Genomic DNA, 20,676 nt, shown 5'->3' with positions numbered 1-20,676 from the left:
CAATGCAAAGAACTGCAGATACAATGTGCTTTACAGGGGTACTGGGGAATTAATCCTGGTCCTTAGGCTTTGCAGGCACATGCCTTAACTGCTAGGTCATCTCTCCAGCTCCACTGAGGCCTTTATTTTCAGGAAATGCAGAGCCTCTAGGAAATTATTAAGATTATGAAGAGATTTAACTTCTACAATTTTTTTTTCCTTCAACTCGGGCTAAATGTAATATTGGAGACTGACAGTATATGATTATGAAGCAGAAATGTATCGTAATGGGTTTCTTTTAATACTCACTCATGACCAATATTTAAGCAAAACACTTAACTCAGTAGGAAATACACTACTGTGCCAGGAAGATAGCATTCCAAATTTTATACAACACCCCAGACAATAGTAACAACCAGATTGAAAAATAAGGAGAACCAATATTATTTTTATGTCCTGGAGCTAGCTTCTGAATGGAGTCATGTTCAGGAAATAATGCTTAAAAATATCAACTAGTTTCTCTGTTGATTACTTCAAGGTTTTCAGTTAAAGCATCTTCAAGTACAAAGTCAGCTTGAAATGTTTTGATTTCTGTTCCTGCATCTTGAAAATTTGTAAGTCCATTAAAAAATTACCTCAGATTTCTTCTTAAAGAACTAACGCTCATGAAAGGGTCATCATCATCATCCTGAAACAACACACAGACATTACATTGGGGAATGCTCATGCTTCCCTGAAGCAAGACAGACATTTTTATGGCAAAACAGTCACAGGAATTTATCTCATCTTAAGGATGAAATGTAAAAGCTCAAATACATTCTTAGCATTAGAAGAAAAATGTATCATGCCATGTATGTGGTGGTAGGTATCTATGATACATAGTTTACACACTTCCCCTCAGTTATAAACTTTAAAGGCAAATGAGGTGTGGGTTAAGCCAGGAGGAAATGATATGAATACTCATTTCTACTTGCTTTGTAAATAGGTTTTTTTTTGGCATTTACATTTTATTACAGATGACTGTTCTGGAAACACAGCAAAAAGATCATGAAGCCATAAGAAGAAATACTAAACCCAAAGGACCCATACTTCCCATTGCCTATCACCATTTAATGCTAGAAGCTCTAATCGACTGACTAAAAAGCAAAACCCCGCAAAGGCATTATCTCAGGGGTTTGCAGAGTAGAAGACTGCAGTGATGGGATGTAGGCCATATGCAAGGTAAGACTACATAGGAATATCAGATATTAACTAAGCATTTGAAGAGGATGAAAACAACTAGCCAGATATGGTGGCATGGGCCAGTAATCATAGCTGTTTAGGAAGCTGAAGTTGGGGGACTGAAGGTTCAAGGCCTGCCTAGTGAGTTCAGGGCTAATTTGGGTAACTTAGTGAGAACCTGTCTCAAAAAGAAAAAAAAACCAAACAAACCTGGTAACGTAGTTCAGTGGCAGACTGCTTGCCCTGTTATTCAATGTCTAGTCTGCACCCCCCCAAAAAAAACCACAATATACAAAACAACTGACCAACTATACACATATGTGTGTATGCATATATGTATCTGAATTACGTAATCTGATGAGCTATGATATAAAACTACCTTTTATAGGCACATATTCAGAAGATAAAAAAGTTGTAAATTTCTAATTTAAGTTTAAGATATCACAAAGAATAATTATTTGACATTAGACTTTATTTATGGTATTAAATGGCATGTTCATGAGGTTCTCTGGTGAGAAATGGAGTCTTAAGAAATACAAATTTAATTTTTTGCTGATTCATTTTCTGCTTCTATCAAAGACAGAGTTTGTTAAAGACAAATCCAAACCCAAGACTAACAGAGAATCCTGCTAATAGTTCTTTGTAGTTAAATGTGAGCTGGCACACACATTTGTGGCCTTCACATCTGCAGGTTGTGCCTGCTTCCCTCCTGGAAGCAACACGTTATCATCCAATGGGCAGACTGTTTTATGGGATGAGCTGTAGCAAGCCATGATAAGCTTTTATGAACACACAGCTGAGATAAAGGAACCTGATTAACAACTGTGGAGGCTCAAATGAGAAGGCCAGGTACAACCTTACAGACATTTTGCAAGTAGAACAAGCCAGCCACAAAAAGACTAACACTGCAATTCCATTTACAGAGGCCCCTACAGGAGAGACAGAAGGGTCACTGAGTGCCAAAGACTGCAGGGAGAGGGAAACGGGGACTTGTACCAGGGTTGTAGTTTGAGTTTTGCAAGATGAAAAAGTTCTAGAGTCCTACTTTCCAGCAATCTGAATGCATTTAATACCACTAAATTAAGCACTTAAAGATGGTTAAGACGCTAAGGTTATATTATATGCTTCGGCTACAATTACATTTTTTAAATAAAACATAAATAAATGAAAGTGATAGCAGGTCTAACATTCAACAACTATGGAGTTAGAGCTCTGGTTCAGCTTCACTCCAACAACAAATGAATACAGGACAGAGGTAAGACCTGACTATACTTCTTTCTACTCATCATTCACATTAGAGGAGATTTTATGATTTTTGGGTTCAGACACCTTGAATTGGAGTTTCTTCTACATACCCTGTCAGACAGCATTTGAATCAGAGCCCGAATACTTCAGTGATGAAAAGTACCACCATGCACCATGTATGAAATAGAGGACCTGATGAGCTTCCTATTAAAGCAACTACAAGTCCTTATACACCTACACTGTCACAACAAAGACTGATCCTGTTAATGGGCAAATAAGAGCTGAGTGGACTTGACACATTGTAGTTCAAAGGTGATCAATGGATTATTTAAAAATAGAAGACTTGTCATCTAGCTAGTGGTCTCTATTCACATTTACTAAACAGTTACACAGAAATTAAAATTTAATAATTTTCTTTTATTACCTCATCAGACTCAAAATCCACCCCTTTGGCTGTCTGGCTCTGGGACATGCGCTTGCTAGATGATGTGCCTGACCACCTGAGGTAAAAATAAGAACAGCAACGAAGACAATGACTTTAAAAACTTATCAAGTATGTATTTCTAGGTACAATTTTAAATTCCATAGCAACCACTGAATAAAAATAACACATAACTCCCTCAATCTACATTAGAAGCAGTAAATACTTAACAGAGATGGTATCTGGAACCAGCTTGTGCATCTACTATATTCGTTAATCTCACTGTGCCTCAATTTTCTTACTTGTCAAATGTGGAAAACAGTTTTGTTTTTATTAAAGACTTAATGTGTTATTATGCTGAAGCATCTAGAATGCGGCCAGGCACACAGACCACCACACAGAGGGTTACTAATAACATTATAGCTCTTAGCAGGTAAAGGGCACTACCACCCCCCACCTCATTTCCAAAATTAACACAAAATTTTCCCTATCCAAATCCCAATTGTTTACAGAAGAGGCTACAGCTCTTAGAACAGGCTCCGCCCTTTCCAGAGCTGCTGCTTCTCCCAAGCCCACAAGGCTCTCTGTTCTCCATAAGCACTCCCAGTTAAGAGTCTGCATCATTGAATTTCACACATAATTATGCGCTGATCTTTCAATCATCCTTTAGTGAACTCAGATGTGTTTAACTTCATCTAGAACAACTGCCTGAAGACAGCATCCAGATAAAATCAGGCTATGTCTGCGACCCCTTATGCCCACCAGACCTAAATTAATGCTTAAACAGAAAGCAGTTTTTAAAAGGGCTATTGATCATTTGATTTTCATTAATTGAGCTTTAGATAAGCAGTGTTCACCCAAAATATTAATACATGAAATAAAATGGTAATTTTGAACCAAGTCAAGTTTAAAAGCAACAGGCAAAACTCCAAAAGGACAGGAAGGAAGGACATTTAAGTACTCTACAGTAAGTCTATGCCAGCATAAAATATGTGTAACTAAGTTCAGAAAAACTATAATTAAGAAAGGCTGAAATGCAATATAAAAATTATTTCTATTAACTGGGAATGAGTATTTATAAAGAAAATAACTGGACAATAAAGACAGAAGGACATGAAGCACAGGGATTTTTTAGGATGATACTGGCAATAATTCTGAATTATGCATTTTTCATTTTTCTACATGAAATTCTCATTACTACAGAGAATTCTGTTTCATTTCTTAAGCATATAAAATTATCACTAGAACATTCTGGATATTTCTTTTCTTTTTGCAGGAAGTCCCTGGCCTACCTTTGATCAGTCTTCAAACTGGTAGGAAAAATATCATCTTCCATATCGGATTCATCCACCTCAATCACCTTAGGGGGGTAGGAAAAAAGCAATAGGCAGGTTTCTAGGAATGGGACAGCTCAACAGAAACAGCATGTCAAAGCATGTGTACACAAGAAGTGTACCGCATAAGAAACAGTTATTAAAACTAAACCCAGTAGGGGTGAGGGTTCACTGGTAGAGCCCTTACCAGGCTTGGTGACATCCTGCATTCATTTTATCCCTAGTACCAGGATGAACTAAACCCAGGCTAGCCTCCCTCCAAGGTCCCTCTCCAAACAACTGTTATTTTGCACTCCATGTCTTAGCTCACTTCACTCCAGGCTACCACATAAGGCCAAGTCCCTGAAGGGACACAGTAGTTAGATTAGTGAGTGACTTGCACAGGTACAAGTGTCACCATGCTCTACAGTTTTCTTTGTGGGTTCCTGGAAGTTAGACCTTTAATCTTTCAGCTCTATTTTTTCCAATTTTTTGTTTTTTGAGGCACAAAGGGTCTCAGTCTAGCTCAGACTGATCTGGAACTCACACTTATAGTCCAGGCTGGCCCTGAACTCATAGCAATCCTTCTATCTCTACCTCCTGAGTGTTGGGATTAAAGGTATATATCACCCTACCTGGCTTATTTTCTGAAAGAAAATCTTACTATGTAACCCAGGCTAAAATTTGCAAACCTAGGCTGGAGAGATGACTTAGCAGTTAAGGCACTTGCCTGCAAAGCCCAAGGACCCATGTTTGACTCTTCAGATCCCATGTAAGCCAAACACACAAAGGTGAGGCAACTTCAAGTCACATATGCCTGCTAGGTGGTACAAGCATCTGGAGTTCGAATTCAGTGGCTGAGTCCCTGGCATACCAATTTTCTCTCTCTCTCTCTCTCTCTCTCTCAAATAAAAATAAATAAAATGTGCAAACCTCCTATCTCTGCCTCCTGAATGCCAGGGTCACTGGTTTGAGCCACTGTGCTTAGCTATCAGCTCCCATTTTAAATGAGGTATCAGGCCATGAGGGAAGTGCTAACTCCCTCCAAGGTCCCTCTCCAATCACAACTCTTATTTATTCATTTATTTTATTTATTTTGGTTTCCGAGGTAGGGTCTCACTTTAGCTCAGACTGACCTGGAATAGTCTCAGGGTGGCCTCAAACTCAAGGCGCTCCTCCTACCTCTGCCTCTCAAGTGCTAGGATTTACATATCTTCAGATTACATTTTGTAGGTTTTTCTTTTTGATTTTCTTTTTTTTGAGGCAAGACTGGGCCTTTTTTTTTTTTAATGCAAGAGATTGAGAGTGAGAGAGAGAAAGAGAATTGGCATGCTGGGGAGATGGCTTAGCAGTTAAGGCACTTGCATGCAAAGCCAAAGGACCCAGGTTTGATTCCCCCAAGACCCAAGTAAGCCAGATGCACAACAAGGTGGCACATGTGTCAGGAGTTTGTTTACTGCATTTGGAGGCCCTGGCGTGCCCATTCTTTCTCTGCCTCCTTCAAGTAAATAAATGAAGATAAAAATTTTTAATTTTTTTAAAAATGTATTTTATTTATTTATTAGAGAGAGAGAGAAAGAGGTAGCTAAAGAGAGATAATGGGCCTGCCAGGGCTTCTAGCCACTGCAAATGAACTCCAGATGAAGGTGCCATCTTGTGCATCTGGCTTATGTGGGTGGGTTCTTAACCTTCACAGGCAAGCATCTTACCTGCTAAGCCATCTCTCCAGTCTAAATAATAATAATAAAGCCAGGCATGGAGTTGTACCTCTTTAATCCCAGCACTCAGGAGGGAGAGGTAGGAGGACTGCTGTGAGTTCAAGACTGGGAGACTACATATTGAATTCCAGGTCAGCTTGAACTAGATTGAGACTCTACCTCAAAAAAAAAAAAGAGAGAGAGAGAGAGAGAGAGAGAGAGAGAGAGAGAGAGAGAGAAAGGAAAGGAAAGGAAAGGGAAAAAAAAGCAAACAAAAAGAACTGGTGCACCAGGGCCTCTAGACGCTGTAATTAAACTCCAGGCGCATGTGCTACCTTCTGCACATGTGCGACCTTATGCTTGTATCACCTTGTGCATCTGGCTTACATGAGATCTGAAGAGTCAAACATGGGTCCTTAGGTTTCACAGGCAAGTGCCTGAAGTGCTAAGCCATCTCTCCAGCCCTTGTGTTATTTTGACATCACTCCCTAATGTCTTCCTCTGACTGAAACAGAAATGAGGATGAAACAAAGAACAAAATTCCCATAGCATCCAAGGCCAAGGAGTTTGCTCAACATCCTCAAGTGAGGACATTTCTTCACCAAAACGGATGACTTTCTCTAAAATATCAACAGTACAACCACAGAGAAGGCCTGACACAGGAGAAAGAATCCTAGCTTGGGAGTTAAGATGTAAGTTTTGAAAGCAAGGGAGCAGGACAGCCAAACCCCTTCTGGACTCTCAAAATCCAAAGGACGAACAGAGTGCAGGTCCATACTAAATCTAGAACAGAACAGAACAGTCTAAAACTCTGGCTTTTAGCAGGTCTTGAACCTACACTGGTAATACAGCCTCTCCATGTAATGAAGTTGCCTCAGTGTGGTATTCCAAGCATGGGCCCCTTTTTTTCAGCACTGAAGTCCTTAAAAATATTACTATATATATAAAATTTATGGATTTTGAATTATGTGAACCAGTTTTTTTTTTTTACAGAGAGAAAAACAAACAACTAGGAGGCCTCATTTTACTTAATCATAAAGTTCTTGCCAGTATTAATGTCCACATTTCTTCCCCTTTAATTCACTTTGTAAGTCAAAGGGATGACATTTCATACAGCATGAAGCATAAACAAAACACAACTACTGTAACATGTTCCTTACCTCTGAATAATTCTTAGTAGCAACATTTCTGGAGGGCTGCTGTCTGGTAGATCTGAAAGCTAGAATGAAAAGGATGAAACACAAACTGTGTAGTTCTGAAAGTAATTTAGAAAAATGTGTGCAAATCTGGAGCTGAAGGTTTTTAAGGTCCAAGCTACAAAAACCCATGATGCCCAGTTATAAAGTCATTTGTATTTTGAACTTGGAAAGAACATGTTAATTAATTACATTCTCAAATACTGCAATGCCTACCTGTCAGGCTCATGCATTCCCAAGTTATTCAAATACAGTAACAAGCAGTATTCGAAAAACATGTCCACACTAAAAGACTTTATAAAAAAATACCCAAATGGGCTAGAGAGATGGCACTTGCTTAAGGACTCAGGTTTGAGTCCCTAGTACCCACATAAAGTCAGAAGCACAAGGTAGCACATGTGGCTTGAGTTTGTTTGCAGTGGCTATAGGTCCTGGTGTACCTATATTCTATATCTGCCTCTTTCTCCCTCTCTCAAATAAATAAATAAATAAAATGTAATCAAAAAAGGGGGTCTGGAGGAATGGCTTAGCAGTTAAGGCATTTGCCTGCAAAGCCAAAGGACCCAGGTTTAATTCCCCAGGACTCATATTAGCCACATGCACAAGGGGGCGCATGTGTCTGGAGTTCGTTTGCAGTGGCTGGACGTCCTGATGCTCCCATTCACTCACACTCTCTCCCTCTTTCTCCGTCAAATAAATAAATAAATAAAAATAAAATATTAAACAACAACAACAAAAAAAACTAATGGATACAATCTGATTGCAGCCAACTGAACTACAAGTAAAAGGAAAGCAAACCTCCTAATCCCTTCCTTTTGAGCTGATGCTAGGTTCCTGTGGCTACATTAAGAGCTCATGTTTCTTCAACTTTAGAGCACACAGCAACTAAGAAAAACACAGAAGGGGAGACTACAAACAGCATGCCCTTTATTCCAAGACAAAACATTTTTTTTTAATCTTTACATTTTTGATAGCCGGGTATGGTGGCGCACGCCTTTAATCCCAGCACTTGGGAGGCAGTAGGTAGGAGGATCACCATGAGTTTGAGGCCATCCTGAGAATACACAGTGAATTCCAGATTAGCCTGAGCTAGAGTGCGACCCTGCCTCAAACACAACAACAACAACAACAACAACAAAAAATTTACTTTTTTGGCTTTATAAAACTGGCTAGAGGGCTGGAGAGATGGCTTAGTGGTTAAGCGCTTGCCTATGAAGCCTAAGGACCCCAGTTCGAGGCTTGGTTCCCCAGGTCCCACGTTAGCCAGATGCACAAGAGGGCGCACGCGTCTGGAGTTCGTTTGCAGAGGCTGGAAGCCCTGGCGCGCCCATCCTCTCTCTCTCCCTCTATCTGTCTTTCTCCCTGTGTCTGTCACTCTCAAATAAATAAATAAAAAATGAACAAAAAAAATATTAAAAAAAAAAACTGGCTAGAAACCTGGGGCTTGGCTATCCTTTTATTTTTCTTGTCTCTTGGCATTAAAACCTAATAATTTGGGCTGGAGAGATGGCTTAGCGGTTAAGCGCTTGCCTGTGAAGCCTAAGGACCCCAGTTCGAGGCTCGATGATTCCCCAGGACCCACGTTAGCCAGATGCACAAGGGGGCACACACATCTGGAGTTCGTTTGCAGTGGCTGGAGGCCCTGGTGCGCCCATTCTCTCTTTCTCTCTCTCTGTCGGCCTCATTCTCTCTTTGTCTGTCTCTCTCAAATAAATAAATAAAACAGAAAAAAAATTTAAATAAAACCTAATAATCTAATGATTAAGGTAGATTTTTCTCCTAAGCCTTGTAAGTTTGCCAATATCAAACATACCTTCCCCAAGACAACTTCCAATTTAAATAAGGCAAGAAGACGGGATTTAAACAGCCAACACCCAAAGGATCCTCATAGTCCCAAACTCTCCTGGCTGAGGACCCCAGAAAATTTTCTGCCTAGCCTACTTTTATTATTTGCCAACACTTCCTAGTCTAGGCTCTATGTATAAGGTCCACCTGAGAGTTTGGTCCTTGAACAAGTTCTTAACTGCTCTCACATCCTCCTCTCCTAAAAATGTTAAGCAGGCCAATGAATAGAAATGCCAGAGACCAAAACATTTTAAGAGAATACTTTTGCTCAGTCCTCATTCACTAACTGTATCCCCAGGCCCTAAAGCTCCTGAAAATAAGAAACTTCATTAGATCCCTAGTGGAGAGTGGACCTTGAGGTTTATTCATATAGCCCTACTGGGTACTGATGAGCTAGCTCAATCTTGCTGTTCCCACTCTACTGCTGATATGTGAAGATATGAGCCACCATCTGCTTTGCCATGCTTTCCACTATGACGAAACTTCCTCTTGAAACTTTAAGCTGGAAATAAGCCCTTTCCTCCCATAAATTATTTTGGTCAGGTGTTTGTCCAGCAACTGCTACAGTCTGGTCTGGAGTAAATTTTCACTTCCTTCCTTTGCTTATTTAAATCTCAATTGCATTACCTGTAACATAGTCCCAATACTTTATACAGAAAATTGTGGAAAACGATAAAGAGGTACTTAATGCAAATTGCTTAGCAAGTATCTGGCAGAAAGCAGACACTCACACACACTGAGTTTTTAGTGACAGCTCTGAATGCAGCCTCTGTGGTGGGAGCACATGGATGTAAATCACACATAAAGGCAATGACCACAGAGGTGTCACTTATCCACTCAGCAACCATCCTCTACTGTCAGCTCTTATTTACAATGGCTGCTGGCTACGAGTACAATTTCTGCCTTTCCAACAAGATTTCAGTAGCACAATAAATCTCCATGTTCCACAGTGCTTGTTGTAATGGAACATTTTATTTCCCTCTTTACTCCTCCATTTATAATGGACCTTGATGTTGCTCCTGTCCCAAACTGTGAGTTAAGTACCTCAGGGTTATTTTAAGACACTTATAAAATGTCAAACCAGACTTGATAAAAATGTTTTACACACTCACAGTAAAAACCAGTTTATTTGTTCAAAACACAAAGGTCCAATATTGGAAGTAACTGTTAAAATAGCAAAATAATTAGATCCAATCAACGAACCAGTGACTTATATAATATCCATCTTAGACTAGGGATGTAGCTCAGTGGCAAAGTGCCTGCCTAGCATATGTGGGTCCTGAGTCTGATCCCCAGCAGTTCAGGAAAAAAAAGTATATACCATTTACTTTCAAAAACTTACTGCACCGCTACCACTAAAACAGTAGGAATCACCCAAGAACCACATAAGGTGCTGTGTATGCTTATGTTCCCGTAACTGCTCTGTGAAGTCAGGACAACACTAGCAATCTTACAGCAAAGGAAGCACAGCTTAATGAGCCTGAGGTTTCCAGGTCAGCCTGGACCAGAGTGAGACCCTACCTCGAAAAACCAAAAAAAAAAGAAAGAAAGAAAAATAACTATCCTAACATGTTGTAAGGAGGTATGCATAACTCCTTCATAAATATTAGCTACTGTTGGTACCCATGTAGAGCCAGATGTGCAAAGTGGCACATGCATCTGGAGTTCGTCTGCAGCAGCTGGAGGCCCTGGCATGCCCATTCTCTTTCTCTCTTTTTTTGCTTGCAAGTAAATTTTAAAAAAGAAGTTTTTTTGTTAGTGCTTGGGATTAAACAAGCAAGGAAAGTGTTTAACCAATAAGCTACATCCCAGTCCCCAAAAATAATTGTCTTAAGAACAGCTTATCTTATAAGCCTTTTTAACTGCAGCAAATACAACACAAATAAATGAGGGCTGTTAATGGGAATTTCCTCAGTCTTCCTGTGCTACATTTTATAAATAATTACAGACTATTCACTTATGGTCACTATACTCACCATCTATAATGGACATATTTCTTGATGTTGACCCGATGGCCTTTGAGTTCTTGCTTCGAGTTGAGGTGTCCAGACCAGCACCTGCCATGAGAACCAGTAGTCAAACAGAATCCCCACTAAGGACTGTACACCAAAATGGAAGCTCAATAAAAACAAGCCATGCTGCCGGGCATGGTGGCACACTCCTTTACTCCCAGCACTCAGGAGGTAGAGACAGGAGGATCACCGTTGAGTTCAAGGCCACCCTGAGACTACATAGTGAATTCCAGGTCAGCCTGAACTAGAGAGTAAGACCCTACCTCCAAAAACTTAAAAAAAAAACATAAAATAAAAAAGCCAAGCACGCCTCTAATCCTAGCACTTGGGAGACAGAGGTAGGAGGATCACTGATTGTTTGAGGCCACCCTGAGATGACATAGTGAATTCCAGGTCAGCGTGGGCTAGGGTGAGTCCCTACCTTGAAAAAGAAGAAGAGGGAGAAAGGGAGCGAGAGAAGGAGTGGGAAAAGAAGAAAGGAAGGAAGGAAGGAAACAAAGGAAAGGAAAGGAGAAGGAAAAGGAAAAGGAAAGAAACAACAAGCCAAAGCTATTTGCAAACAGCCATAAGCATATAGACAAGAAGGAGAAAGATCCGAAGTCTGACTAGTCAATTTGCAAAGATACTCTTCTGGGCCACACTGGCCCCCATCCACCCAATTAAAATTTAAGGACCTATCCTGTAATTGTTATGAAAATCATTACATCCTGAAGTTTTTTTCTCTGCAGATTTTAAATTAAATCATTATTCACTTTATATGCTTAAGATTCCTTTGGATAAACATGTAATGTAATGTAAAGATTGTAATGAGGATATTACAATCTTTCCTAATAGATTAGGATGTCACTGGGTGATTATTTCCTATTGTCTAGACTGGTCAGTGACAATAGTATCACATTATGACAGCTAATGTTAATAATGGGTTTAACTTCTTTTTTTTTTTTTTTTTTTTGGTTTTTCAAGGTAGGGTCTCACTCTAGCCCACGATGACCTGGAATTCACTATGTAGCCTCAGGGTGGCCTCAAACACATAGCAATCCTCCTACCTCTGCCTCCCAAGTACTGGTATTAAAGGTGTGCACAACCACGCCTGGCCCTAACTTTCCTTTTTAAACAAGTTTTATGGAGACACTAAGCACAAAGGCATTTTGTCTTCTGATAGTAACATAAGTAGTAATTTTTTTTTGATCTGGAGTAACAGCCATTTTAGTAATTCATATGTGTCTCATTGTTAATTTGCCCATGCAAAAGTAAATATGAACAATATACGTTCCCCAAAGGTACTCAGAGAAACACACTTCCCTTTTTTAAAAAAAAGATGGGTTAGGGTTGGAGAGATGGCTTAGTGGTTAAGGCGTTTGCTGCGAAGCCTAAGGGCTTTGGTCCGATTCCCCAGGACCCACATAAGCCAGATGCACATGGTGGCACATATGTCTGGAGTTCATCTGCAGTGGCTACAGATCCTGGTGCCCATTCTCTCTCTTTCTCTGCCTCTTTCTCTACTTCTCTCTCTCAAATAAATAAAACATATTTTTTAAAATATTGGTTAAAAACAATTAAATGTTTATGTTGCATGTGCCATTCAAACTTCATTCCAGTTAAAAGTATGTGTCAGAACTGCACTAAAGACCATCATAAAGGAAGGGAGGAGGGTACTTAATAGGTTGGTATTGTATATATGTAACTACAATGATTGAGATGGGGAGGTAATATGTTGGAGAATGGAATTTCAAAGGGGAAAGTGCGGGGCGGGGAGGGTATTACCATGGGATATTTCTTACAATCATGAAAAATGTTAAGAAAAATTGTGAAAACTAAAAAAAAAAAGACCATCAGTACACATTATACAAATAAATGTTTAAAGAACTGTGCTTTCGAAATAGAAACTCATAGCTCAATTCAGACCAGAAGATACAATTTGACATCTCCATCTCAGCTTCTGAAATGTTCAAAAGACCGTGCTCAGTGCTGACCTCTGCCCCTCTGAGATCCTCCTCGTGAGACAGAACTCTGCCCTCTGCCTCCTCTTCGGCCCTGGCCCCGGCCCCGGCCCCGGCCTCTTCCTCTGCTGGGAGCTGCCGAGAGGCTGTCATCAGAGTCACCAGCCGTTGGTTCCTCTAGGTCTATGCTCATGGAGTCATCAGTATTGAAGGCAGAGTTCTCAGACTGAGATCTGAGGGCTCGGGCCCGATTCATGGCCTGTATCCAAGGAAGTCATGTTAGTGGATGCAGCATCCTATCCATCCAAGTCCCAAGAACATTAGCACTACCTAACTGCTCACGTTGTCATTTTATTACCTATGTGACACAAACACAAATCAGGATAGTCCCACTGGTCACATACTGTTATCTGTCAGCTCAAGAACAATATTGCCTATAAATGAGACCTTCAAAAGGTTCTCTAAGAAAAGCAAAATGGTACAAAGGTAAAACTTTCAGAACTGGGAGAAATCTGACAAACATTCCCTCCATTTATAAAACCTAGTCTTCACAGAGGAAAAAAAGAAACATTTACAAAGTTACCTACCTCTGGAGGAGGTGAAATGTTAGGGTGTTTTCTTTTTTAAATTTTTTACTACTACAATTTTCCCTAAAATACTACCTTCAAATTCATAAGACATGAGCAATAAATAATCTCTAATAAACTTACATAAGAAGAAACTAAAGTTTTGAAAAAGAAACTAAAATCTTAGAATCAAGAATATGCCACACTAATTTTATACACAATCATTCAGACTAATTTAAGACTTAGGCCAAATATTCTAACTCTAAAACAAATAGGTTTTTGATTAAAAATAGTATAAATGCAATTCTACCCTGATCTTATTACTTAAATCAGTCAAAATATAATGAGAAGAAAAATCAAAACATGTTTTAAATAAAGCTAGAAAGTAATTCAAACCCCAAACATACCATGTCTGAAGAAGAGTTAATGAATACACTGAGTATCTGACCTGCTAAGGAAGAAGCTCAGAGAGCTTACCAGAATCATGTATATTTCCCACAGTGCCATTACCACAGTCTTTCTTATAGGAAAGGCAAGTTCTAAGTAGAAAGTAGGGCACCAGAGAATTTCTAAGCTCTGTGATCTGTGGTGTAATAACAACAGGTAAAAAGAGGAAACAAGGTAGGCAGGGTAGAAGCTGGGATGATGCTGCAAGTTTGGAAGTAGGAGGAAGCTTAATTCCATTTTCAAAGCTAAAAACAAAAAATGAATGACTTGTAACATAGTTCTACATAATTCGGAAAATGAATAATCTAAATGGGCTAAAAAAAAAACAGATGGAGGCTGGAGAGATGGCTTAGTGGTTAAGGTGCTTGCCTGCAAAGCCTAAGAAGTCTATGCTCAACTCTCCAAGTCCCATGTAAGCCAGACACACAGCAATGCAAGCATGCGATGTTGCACATGTGCACAAGGGGATGCAGGTGTCTAGAGTTTGTTCACAATGGCTGAAGGCCCTGGCACTTGCATTCTCTCTGGCTCTTTCTCTCTCAAATAAATAAACAGATGGTATTAGCAATCTAGTTAGTGAAGAGATGCCTAAGAAAACGGTTTAAAATACAGTAACTTCAAAAAGGACCACAACCAAAAGGCCAGGTGTGGTGGCACATGCTTTCAATCCCAATCACTGTGAGTCTGTGGCCACCCTGAGTATACAGAGTGAATTTCAGGTCAGCCTGGACTAGAGTGAAACCCTGGGGGGGGGGGGGGGAACGGGGGACGGGACGGGACCACAACCAGAAAGTTTCACAGGTAAGCTCAACCAAAATCTCAAAGAACAGACAGTCCACTGAAATTTCACTACTGCCAGAGCGCAAAGCAAGCCAGCATGATGGCATCAACAAGCATTGTGCATACAAAGAGGAGTTGGCAGCATCTTGCTTATGAATAAGAAAGCAAACAGAAAGAACCCAAGAGTGCCTATAAAATTGGTATGCATCTTCTAGGGGTTTGCAGGTATGCAAGCACAGGCCAATAATAGGACATGTATTAACATAATTCATTGTTTTAGTAAAGGGAAGTAAATCCAAACACAACCTTCTTAAGCATTTCTTTCTTTCTTTTTTTTTTTTTTTTTCCCAGGTAGGGTCTCACTCTAGCCCAGGCTGACCTGGAATTCACTATGTAGTCTCAGGGTGGTCTTACACTCACAGAGATCCTTCTCCTCTGCCTCCCAAGTGCGATTCAAGGCATGAGTCACCTTGCACAGCTCAATATGATTATTTCTTTCTTTTTTTTTTTTTTAAACATTTTTTTGTTCATTTTTATTTATTTATTTATTTGAGAGTGACAGACACAAGGAGAAAGACATAGAGGGAGAGAGAGAGAATGGGCGCGCCAGGGCTTCCAGCCTCTGCAAACGAACTCCAGACGCGTGCACCCCCTTGTGCATCTGGCTAACGTGGGACCTGGGGAACCGAGCCTCGAACCGGGGTCCTTAGGCTTCACAGGCAAGCGCTTGACCGCTAAGCCATCTCTCCAGCCCATGATTATTTCTTGAATGACCAACCATCATTTCCAAATGTTATATTACTTCTTTGTCCAAAAACTCTATCATGAATTTTTTTAATCATATATCTGTGGTGGTTTGAATCAGATGCCCCCTATAAACTAATGTGTTTTAAACACTTGGTCCCTAGCTAATGGCAATTTAGGAGGTGGAACCTTGTTGGAGGAAGTGTGTTTCTGGGGGCAGACTTAGGGGTGTTATAGCCAGCTCCCCATTGCCACAGTTTGGCTCACTCTCCAGCTACTGTTTTCCACTGGCTATGGCAGAGTTTCCCCAGTCAGCATGGAGCTTTCCCTCATCTATAAGCCAATATAAACTTTCCTCCCATCAGCTGCTTTTGGTTGGGGTCTTGCCCAGCAACATGAAGGTAACTACAACATTCAAATAGTATTTTGTTTTTGAAAAAATATTTTATTTATGTGACAGAAAGAAAAAGGCAGAGTGAGTATGGACACACCAGGGCTTCCTGCCACTTAGTGCAACTGGCTTTATGTGGGTACAAGGGAATGGTATCTGGGCCATCAGGCTTTGCAAGCAAGCACCTTTAACCATTGAGCCACCTCTCCAGCCCTCAAATAGTCTTATAACTCATTTCTGTGCAACAGATTTTGGAGTATTCTGAGCTTAGGATTTCTTCATCACCCCAGATGGAAGCTGTGTCCACTCAATAGCACTTCCCATTCCCCACTCCCTCAGTCCTGGTAACCAGTATTCTACTCTAGTCCTATGAAGTAATATTGGTACTGCATGCAAATCAAATAATCTGCTATTCATCTATCTGTATCTGGCTTTTTCCCACTTAGCATTGTATTCAAATTTCATCCATGCTGCAGCATGCTGAAATCAGATACACTTTGTTCATCTACTTACCTGTTGGTACATATCTGGTTTGTGTCTAACTTTTGGCTATTGTCAATAACATGCCAGGAACACTGGAAGGTAAACACCAATTTGAGTCCCTGTTTTCAATTCTTCTAGTTATATACTTAATGGAAAATTTACTAAGACTACATGGTAGTTTTGTGTTTAATTTTCTTGGAAGCTGCTATATTGTTTTTCACACCAGTGGCACCAATTCTATCAGCTAGTACAAGACTCTTAAAATTCTCTTTCTCAATAGCCATCCTACGTGGTATGTGATGGTACCCACACCTCTAATGACTGGTGTTACTGAATATCATTGCATTATGAATATTTAGAATTGTAAGTGTTGACTGGCCACTTGTAAATCTTTCTATTAAAAAGCCCATGCAAGTTCTTTATCTACTTGTTATATTTTTATTTATTTGACAAAGAGAAAGAGAGAGCTAGAGGGAGAGAGAAAATGGGCACACCAGGGCCTCTAACCACTGCAAACAAACTCCAGACGTATATGCCACCTTGTGCATCTGGCTAATGTGGGTACTGGGGAATCGAACCTGGTCCTTTGGCTTTGCAGGCAAATGCCTTAACCACTAAGCCATCCCTCCAGCCCTCTTTGTCCATTTTTATGTTGTTTTTGTTGTTATTGGCATTGTTGAATTTTAGAAACCTTAATAAATCAAATATGGACATTAATTCCTTGATCTGTGACTTGCTTTACCCTATGTTTATGTAAACTTACAATTAAAGCAATTTTTGGAGGGGTTTTACCCCATGTGAACAAGAACTCTTAAAAGGTAGTTTTTTCCATTATTGGAGGAGTAATACTTTTGTCTGTTGGAATAATTTAAGCACAGCATGAAGGTTCATATTCTGAGCTCAATGCTTTTGCAAAGCTGTAAATTACAACCTGGGGACATGTCAAGCTCTATTACTCTGGTTCTAAATAGGATGCTGAGGCTGAAGACCTTTGCCACATCCTATGGCAGGCTCAAGAATTACTTATTGTTGTGGCTTAAACATGCATCCCAAATTTCTGTGTTGAAAACTCTATTCCCAAGGGCACATATAATTGTACAGTGGGAAGACCTTTGAAAAGTAACTAACTGGGCCATAATGGCTAGACCCCCATGAATGGTTTTATCTATTCATGGATTAAAACTCATGAGTTACCAAGGGAGTAGCTCCCTCATCATGTGATGTCCTCTGCTATATCATGACACAGCAGGAAGACCTCATCCCATACTGGTACTTCCACCTTCCGTACTATAAGCACAACAAACGTCTGTGCTTTACAAACTATCTGATCTCAGGCAATTTGATACAGCAACAAAAAGTAGACTGAGCAGCACAGAAAGCCCTGGTACCTGCAAATGTCTTAACATAGAAGCAAAAATTTAAACTCAGCACCTTTTTCCTCTGAAAGATTTCCATTTGAAATTTGTCACATTCTTTCTTCCTAATATAAAATATTTATCCTGTCTCTCTCTCTCTCTCTCTCTCTTTTTACACTGAGCTATGTCCCTAGCCCTACCCAAGGGTCTCACACATACTAAGTAAACACTCTACCTCAAAGTTGTATACCAGCCACTCCTTCTCACCTCCTTCCTTTTTTTTTTTTTTTTTTTTTTTTTGGTGTGTATATGTGGTGTGTATATATGATAAACACCCCTGTTCCATGAGTGTGCATGTGGAGGCCAGAGAACATCAGATCTCCTCCTTTATGACTCATCAGCATGATGCTGAGATGGTGTCTCCCTCTGAACCCAGAGCTGCAGCTTCTGAAAACCCTGTAATTTTCCAGTCTCCACACCCCACATTACTAGGGTCCCTGGGGGACTGAACATCCCTCATGCTTGCATGGCAAACACTCTTAACCACTGAGCCATCTCCACAGCCCTTCACTCATCCTTAACTTCAAATACAAAGGACTCAATTTAAAGAGTATTTCTGTACTCTGCTGAACTGACCAAATTTAAGCAATGTGTCTCAGCTGGTAAAGAGCTTACATAAAAGAACAAAGCCCAAGCACACAAAAACTGGATGTACGGTGTATGTCTGTAATCTCAGAACTGAGGAGGTGCAAGAAGGAGCATCAGAAGTTCAAGGTCATCCTTAGACACATAGTGCATTGGAGGCCACTGTGGGCTCATAAGACCTTGTCTCTTAGAAGAAAAACAGTTTAAACTAGATGACCCCAAAACCAGAAAACAGTTTTTTCTTGCATGCAATTTGGCACATACTTTTCTACTTTTTTTTTTTTTCATTTATTTGAGAGTGACAGAGAGAGAGAGAGAGAGAGAGAGAGAGAGAGAGAGAGAGAGAGAATGGGCACACCAGGGCTTCCAGCCACTGAAAAAGAACTCCAGACACGTGTGCCCCCTTGTGCATCTGGCTAACGTGGGTCCTGGGGAATTGAGCCTTGAACTGGGGTCCTTAGGCTTCACAGACAAGCACTTAACTGCTAAGCCATCACTCCAGCCCACACTTTTCTACTTTAAGAACACTTTGCAAGATGAATATAAACACAAAACTTGATCCCTGATCAATCGCTCTTAGCTTCCAAACCACAGCCTGGAAACAGCAAGCGGTTGCATCTATACGTATCACCAGTGCTGGTTTTGATGCGCTGCCAGATGCTTCAGCAGCTTTCAGTTGGCAGCCATTCATTGGTCGTGCATTTCACTTAGGATAAGAGGAAAGAGCTATTGCTTGAAGACACTAGATGATAGATAGTCTAGACTTGGAAAAGGAAACAATTTCAAACTCCAGTACCACCATGTAATCTTGATAGTCTCTACATTTCTAAAATAGAAGCTTTGATAGTGTAAGCAAGGTGCCTCAAAACTGAACAATTATGTTCTTTACACATACTTCTCTTACCTACAAAACTAAAAAAACATAAACCACACTGTGTCCATACTTGAACTCCTCCTAACAGAACTGAGAATGTCTGACATGTTTGTTATGAAAAATGTCTGATGAGTAAAAGCAATCAAGAGCAAACCTCAGGAGTAAATAATGTGTATGATAACTAAAATACTAGGAAGCCATCAGAAAACAAGACAGTATATCTCAATCATGATTTCATCAAGGACCAAATGGAGGACCAAGAATTTAGTAAGCAGTTGAAAATATTTTGTTCCTAACCTACAAAGAGATGAAGTAGAGAGCAATAAATGTGAAGTGAAACTTAAGACTGTTACCCATGGTAGCACTACTAAACAAAATACTAGATTTCTTCTTTAAGTTTTTATTACACACACACACATAAATGTGATTGCACCAAGGTCTTTGCCACTGCAAATAAATGTACAACTTTATGTGGGTGGCAGGGAATAGAACCCAGAACAGCAGGCTTTACAATGCAAGCAAGTATGTTTAACTGCTGAGCTATCTCCCCAATCCCCTAAATTTGTTCTTTCCTATGCAAAGTAACGTCAGCACAATAGAGTATGATTATCATATAAACAAAATGCTCTAATAGCAACAAGGTATTATGTTCATGAGAAAGGACTCTTTTTGTACTCTACACACACACACACAGAGAGAGAGAGAGAGAGAGAAAGAAATATGTTTAGACAAGAGCAAAAGGGAAAACAGTAATGACAGTAAGCATAATACTCCGAGGCTGACAGAAAGTGACCTGCAATAAATCAAAGACAGCAATCCTCAACTGAAGCAAGCTTACTCCTATCTACCACACTGTGGAAAACTTGGTCTAATTAAAGTTACTAGCTACTCTAGTTTGGTAAATGAATCTATGGTCATGGGAATTCGCAGCAGAAAACTTACCTCTCGAACTTCATCATCTTCTTCATTAGTATTTTTCTGTCTGCTTTCTCTGAAACGACGAACCTAGGCAACAATAGAATAAGTCACAAACACACTGCTTCTACCAATTACATAGACAGAAAAATAATGGGCTTTAACTGATTAAGAAATGCTTTTCATTATAACAATGCTATAACTTAACTGTAGCATGCCTCATGAACTAGAATGATAAAAGAAGTATTTTACTAGTCACCTGCATTTAAGTATTAGAAATATATCCTTTTAAAAATGGCTTTAGAGATGGCTTAGCGGTTAAGGCACTTGCCTGTAAAGCCAAAGGACTCAGGTTCAATCCCCCAGGACCCACATAAGCCAGATGCATGCATCTGGAGTTCATTTGCAGTGACTGGAGGCCCTGGTGCAACCATTCTCTCTATCTCTCTGCCTATTTCTCTCTCTCTTAAATAAATAATAAAATAAAAATATTTTTAAGAAATAGCTCTAAGAAAAATTATATTTCCTGTTGCAAAAATGATTTAAGCAATGAAAAATAGTCTGTCAGACTACAAAAGAAAAAATTCTAATGCCCTCTGGGTAAAAC

At 39.9% G+C, this 20,676-nt stretch overlaps 1 protein-coding gene across 2 annotated transcripts in view; it reads right to left on the bottom strand.

Annotated features, from left to right (window-relative positions):
• Positions 1-257: 257 nt before the first annotated feature.
• Positions 258-20,676, bottom strand: part of Mre11 (MRE11 homolog, double strand break repair nuclease) — a 64,270-nt gene continuing 43,851 nt past the window's right edge. For both annotated transcript variants that reach the window (XM_045145226.1, XM_045145227.1), the window contains exons 14-20: positions 20,097-20,159; positions 12,903-13,128; positions 10,894-10,974; positions 7,037-7,095; positions 4,159-4,226; positions 2,870-2,945; positions 258-667 (exon numbers count right to left, since the gene is read on the bottom strand). In XM_045145226.1, coding sequence (XP_045001161.1) covers positions 611-667; positions 2,870-2,945; positions 4,159-4,226; positions 7,037-7,095; positions 10,894-10,974; positions 12,903-13,128; positions 20,097-20,159 — 630 coding nt within the window. In that variant the 3' untranslated portion in view covers positions 258-610. The remainder of the gene's footprint in view (positions 668-2,869; positions 2,946-4,158; positions 4,227-7,036; positions 7,096-10,893; positions 10,975-12,902; positions 13,129-20,096; positions 20,160-20,676) is intronic.

This window comes from Jaculus jaculus, chromosome 3 (genome assembly GCF_020740685.1).
Source record: "Jaculus jaculus isolate mJacJac1 chromosome 3, mJacJac1.mat.Y.cur, whole genome shotgun sequence".
Taxonomy (NCBI): domain Eukaryota; kingdom Metazoa; phylum Chordata; class Mammalia; order Rodentia; family Dipodidae; genus Jaculus; species Jaculus jaculus.
The sequence above is the reverse complement of the archived record's forward strand: the minus strand, read 5'-3'. Positions and strand labels throughout refer to the sequence as shown.